Source organism: Osmerus eperlanus, chromosome 6 (assembly GCF_963692335.1).
Source record: "Osmerus eperlanus chromosome 6, fOsmEpe2.1, whole genome shotgun sequence".
NCBI classification, from domain to species: Eukaryota; Metazoa; Chordata; class Actinopteri; order Osmeriformes; family Osmeridae; genus Osmerus; species Osmerus eperlanus.
In genome coordinates this window covers 11,331,305-11,336,850 of record NC_085023.1, presented here as the reverse complement: position 1 = coordinate 11,336,850, position 5,546 = coordinate 11,331,305, and the positions used below count along the sequence as shown (strand labels likewise).

Below are 5,546 nucleotides of genomic sequence, written 5' to 3'. Positions count from 1 at the left end.
AATTACAGTAAGCTAACCACCACAAAGCGTTACCCAACTACTGTTAACCAGAGTGCCTTTAACAGGTAGTCATGTCTGCTACTTTCCATGTCACTTTCTAGAATCCTATCCTACATAGGCTCAAACCATAAGTAGGCTATACAACAATCTAACATTAGTTAGATTAATTAGGCTATATTTCAAAAAACGTATGAAACTGTGTCAAGTTGGATTGTACTGATATTTAAATCATTTTAAGACACCATCTTTTTGGTAACAGCTTACCATTTGTGTGTTCAGAGTACAGGTTTATGACTCATTCAAGACGGTACTTCAAGTAATCGCCACACCAACTTCACTTCAGTGTTAAAGACAAAACATGAAACAATTAGGCCTTTTATTAGAAAGTACAGATTAAGTAAATGCAATGTCTTTTTGTGGCATATATTTCTGGATAGGACACCCAGAACAATGTTTCTTTATCGTATTTTCTAAAATTAGGCTATCCGTTTAAGTAGTTACAAATATTTTGGTTTACTGTTCAGTACAGATCTACAGCATGACACTTTTTCTTAGTTAATCTACTCTTGCTTCTGGACCAGTATCAATCAGAGATTTAGCACCACTGTATTCAATCTGTCATCTGTATTTGTGTATCTCTCACAATCACATGTACACAGAGCAAAAGTAAGCACATACTTTCACTCAAATTCTCTTACACTCTTTCTCTATTAAACACAATTCATGCATTTCCTCACACACTAATATAGTCACTCTTGTTGGCTAATGAGCTTTCTTTATTTGTGCAATGACTGACACTGAAGCCAGCTGTCTGGAGTGGGTCAATATAGGACCACTCCCTCTCCTTTACCCGCTTCCTCTCCAGCTCCATCCCCAATAGGAGCTCTCGTTGGTTCAGGGGCAATGCTGCCATCTTGATTGAGGGATGCCTCCAGTAGCTCTTATACTGTGGTTGCATTTCCTGATGCGAGTGGTGGAACCTCAATTCCGGGTCCAGTGATGTGTCCTTGTTCCCCTCTGTGTCCTCTCTTTCCTCTCTTGGCTCTTCATCCAACAGTGTGCTGAAGATAAATGACCTGGGGCCTGGTTTTGTGGTGTTGGTCAACTGCTCTTTTCCCTCTTGCCTCTGGGTGGAGCTGTACACAAATTTTGGCATAGGCCTGGCTTTGAAGACTCTCCTCTCCTCTTTGGGCTCCAGGTTCCCTAACCCAGCTAGAATCTTCTGCTCCCTCTTCTTCCTCTCTCTTTCCAGGAAGCTGAAAGGACGAAGTGTGGAGGAGGTAGGACGAATGCCACCAGCAACCCTATTTGCATGAGTGCCACCACGGTTCCCTCTGCCTCGATTCCAGCTGATAATGGTACGGTGCCCAAGTTGCTGTTGTGGGCGGTGACTGACCACCTCGTAAAGGGGCCGTCTGGTGTGCGACGGAGCGGGCGTCGCTCTGAACTTCCTCCCGCACTCCCTGAGCTCGTCCAGCTCCCGGCGCAACAGCGAGTTCTCCAGCTCCACCTCTGAGCGTGTACGCACCCTTCGCTGTTTCTTCTCCTCCTCCCTGACTGTCATCTGGAAAGGCTGGGGAATGGTCACTCTGGAACTGCGGGCTCCAACATGGCTCTGAGTTTGCCGCAGCAGTTTTACCTGGCTTTTAGGGCTGCTAACTTTGACTTGGCTTTTTGATCGCTTTTGGGTAATGACTGTCCCAGCTTGGTTTGACTGTCTGTCCCTGTCAATGAGAACATAATCAAGCTTGATTCCTCTCTTATCTCTTATTTCTTCACTCTATAATATTAGTGTGATTATGTCTAGATGTTCAGGTTCTAAACATCCACTGCTGGACCAAAGAGGAGCTAACTTTAATCAAACTGTTTGAGAATAAAGAGCTACACCTACCGCCCCATATTTCTGTTCTTTTTTGAGGCCTTGGGTTTGTCCACCAACTCCAGTTCAGTGTGGTTGTTCCCTCTGCTGCTCTCTGATTGGTTTGAAACACTGGAGGTGTCATTGAAGTCGAGCTCTTCGTCGGATACGATTTGCTGCAGTGTCCTGATTGGCATGGATCCAGCATTCTCCAGCCTCAGACTGAAAAACAGAAAGATTCATATATGCATAGATATTTAATTGAAATAATCAAGGTAAGTATGTTAAGAAATGTAGAAGAGAGTACACAGCATATCTTGTCATGCGCTAGATATATCAAACCTGGGAGAATCGTAAGTTTCTTCTCTCTTCAGACCAGAATCCCTTCCCTCTTCTTCACTGGGGACCTTTGACCTGCCTATGTACATCCTCTCCAGTTCAGCCATGTTCCTGAGGTGGGTTCTCTTCAGCTCCTCCAGCCTCCAGTAGTACTCCTGGTTGGAGAAGTACGCCTGACGGAGCCCATGGCCAGGCTCCTCTCTCTCCATGCTGTAGTCATTCAGGGAGATGGACCTAGGTGGCCCTGCTGAAGCCATCTCATTCTCCTGACAATGGTAAGTACTCAGTCAAGTTATGTTTGACATTTTTAGTTAGTTTTGTTTATTTTATTTTATAATAGATAATATAATTTGCTAGAGATGCGTGCATCATCAAAATTAAATCTAGTGATAGTGTCTAGTGTCTAGTGAAGCTCAATGCAGGGTATTTTTTATCATTTGAAGTTAGGCCAAAAATACCAGCGTGTAGAGTTATTGTGGTGGTGTCACATATGTCCAGAGCCATACATATGTTTATGTGTCATTGTAAGAAAATTATGTATTCTTGAATGCAAATACTATTACTTGAAAATTCCTTTGTACTTGCGATATGAATATACTGTATGTTGAAACTGTATGCTAGCCATGCTGCCTGGACACTTCTCATTACCAAACAACAACCTAAAACACTAAAAAGCATTCCTTGGGGTACTCACAAGCTAACCCAAGGAAGTGTACATGGAAGGATTTGGATTGACAATTCTACTTCTGGCCACTCATACTCTATTAATCACATTCATGCAAAGGTTAAAGCGGCATCTATATATATGTAACGACTCTCACCTCCTGGGCATGGTCATCACTGGAAGTGTAAGGGTCCTGGTTTCCTCCATACAGTGGTAGCAGCTCGCTTGTTAGGAGTGAAGGTGACCTGTACATCATCGCCATTCTTGTATTTCTTCTATTCAAATCTTCAAAACCCTTCTTCTTGCAGACTTTGATAACTCTTTTCAGCTGTTTTTATGTTAATGGTCTCAGTCACAGAGGTTGCAGTAAATGGCCTCAGTTAAGAAAGACACTGACCATGTCCCTCTCTCCTCATGACACTTCCTAAGCAAATGGCACTCTGCAATCAAAGTAGAGCACTGATGAAGTCTTAAGACGCACACATCTCTGAAACGTCTTATCCTCTTAAGGCCAGCAGGTGTTGTGCTTTCACCATGTCAGTACTATTGACTACAGGAACAGTTGTTCTCCATATGGCCTTGTTAGGATTACGGCATCAGACTTGATTCAAAGTGAAATGGTTGTCTATGCCCCAGTGAGATGGCCCAATCAGATTTACAGATTACGAGTCTTAATTACCACAAAGTGTTGATCTCCACACCTGCTGTTGGCAAAGTTGTTCATGAAGCAAAAGTCCAAACTAAGAGTCAGTTAGTCGCTAAATAAAAAAATATGTTGATAATTTCTGCTAAATTACTGTAGGACAAATGTGTTTATGTTACATTGATAATGCTACTCATGCACTTATATTCTTGTGTGTAAATGTGTGTTTTTGCTATAAAACATTGGAGACAGGATACAACTGACAGTTTTGTAACATGGGGTACAGAGGTGCAATTCTTTATTTAACAGTTTGCTGATTTTTGGTATGGAGTGGTTGTGTCGATATCTGTGTGTGTGTGTGTGTGTGTGTGTACTGAGTATATCCTTGAAATAGGACCTTCATTTTAAAATGATTGATTTAAAAAGGTTATGAGGTGATAGTATATAAGCTATTTTTATGTGAGCATCTTGATAACCTTGATCAAGCTCTTGACCGTCGAGTTCACCTGTTATAACAACAGAAAATATCTCAAAACAGGGCTCCTTAAATGTTCAATGAGAAAGCTGAACATTGTTACACTAAATGAACACCCAGCCTGGGCACCTTTTGACATTTTGCCAACCAACATAGTGGATTATAAGGGCCAAGTCTATTTAACCAGGTTGGGTGTAGGTGTCACAACTCCTCACTCAACTGGACAGTGGCCATCTACCGCCGGGCCTCCCTGCATGCTGTCATCTGGGGACAGATGGCTGAGCGGTTAGGGAATCGGGCTATTAATCAGAAGGTTGTTGGTTCGATTCCCGGCCGCGTCAAATTACGTTGTGTCCTTGGGCAAGGCACTTCACCCTACTTGCCTCGGTGGGAATGTCCCTGTACTTACTGTAAGTCGACTGCTAAATGACTAAATGTAAATGTCTATCTGCCACCGGGCCTCCCTGCATGCTGTTATCTGTCTGTCTGCCACCGGGCCTCCCTGCATGCTGTCATCTGTCTATCTGCCACCGGGCCTCCCTGCATGCTATCATCTGTCTATCTGCCACCGGGCCTCCCTGCATGCTGTCATCTGTCTATCTGCCACCGGGCCTCCCTGCATGCTGTTATCTGTCTGTCTGCCACCGGGCCTCCCTGCATGCTGTCATCTGTCTATCTGCCACCGGGCCTCCCTGCATGCTATCATCTGTCTATCTGCCACCGGGCCTCCCTGCATGCTATCATCTGTCTATCTGCCTAAGAAAGAAGGTAAAGAGGATGAGGCAAGGGCATGAGACAGGATTGGAAATTAACAAAAAATTTGACAAGAAGTCCTGTACAACTCGATTTGTTAAGCATTACACATTTCTTGCTTGCATCAGTTGTTCCAAACATGTGTTATGCAAACAGATGCATCATTGAAAGTCGTATGAAGTTACAGAGTCTCAATTGTCCAATTGGTGCTGCCCTTTACCTTTTGTAAAGTCTCAAAACATCTTGATCAAGTAAACTGAATATATTTTACCAAAGGAACAGTTTAAGTTCTGTCACCTTAGCAACAATGTCACCTGGTAGGATATTGTTAGTGCATCCATTGGTGTAATGCTTCAACAAAGCCTGTAGATGGCTTTCCTGTTACTTTAATGAGTCAGTATTTAATTAACAAAAGACAATTGAAGAAGGAAGAATATTAGAATGTACGCATTTGTCAGTTTACATTCAGTCCTTAAGTGAGGGTGGATTGGCAACAAATAACTCAAAGTTTGACATGTAATTGCTTTTATGTCATGTATACACGAGGGTTATTTGCTAAGACCTTGCACATGAAGTTCCCAATGCACAAGAGAATTACAATTTATCCAACCATAATTCCAGGAATCTTTGTGTGTGTGTGTGCGTATGTGTGGTTGTGTGTGTGTGGCTCGATTATCATGCACACAGCTTTGTGTGATGCTGTTTGGATGAGCTTTTTTGTTACGTTACACGTTGCATTGTGTGTAAGGACAGTTCCTTGTCCTTGTCTCAAAAGACATGTAATGTTGACTGTTGGTGATAAACATAAACATGT

At 42.8% G+C, this 5,546-nt stretch overlaps 1 protein-coding gene across 1 annotated transcript; it reads right to left on the bottom strand.

Annotated features, from left to right (window-relative positions):
- Positions 1 to 733: 733 nt before the first annotated feature.
- On the bottom strand, positions 734 to 3,123 carry LOC134022754 (protein FAM161A-like). The gene is made up of 4 exons (XM_062464502.1): positions 3,019 to 3,123; positions 2,201 to 2,463; positions 1,892 to 2,080; positions 734 to 1,724 (listed from the first exon to the last, which is right to left on the bottom strand). Exons 1-4 carry the CDS (start codon positions 3,121 to 3,123, stop codon positions 734 to 736), a joined length of 1,548 nt encoding a protein of 515 aa, XP_062320486.1.
- Between the last annotated feature and the right edge of the window lie 2,423 nt (positions 3,124 to 5,546).

Bases quoted from the DNA above. Each gene is read 5' to 3' on its own strand.
- LOC134022754 (XM_062464502.1), bottom strand. From the start codon at position 3,123: ATGGCGATGATGTACAGGTCACCTTCACTCCTAACAAGCGAGCTGCTA. The intron at 2,464-3,018 runs GTGAGAGTCGTT...TACCATTGTCAG, and splicing joins GTGATGACCATGCCCAGGAG to GAGAATGAGATGGCTTCAGC. The intron at 2,081-2,200 runs GTTTGATATATC...TCTGTTTTTCAG, and splicing joins GAAACTTACGATTCTCCCAG to TCTGAGGCTGGAGAATGCTG.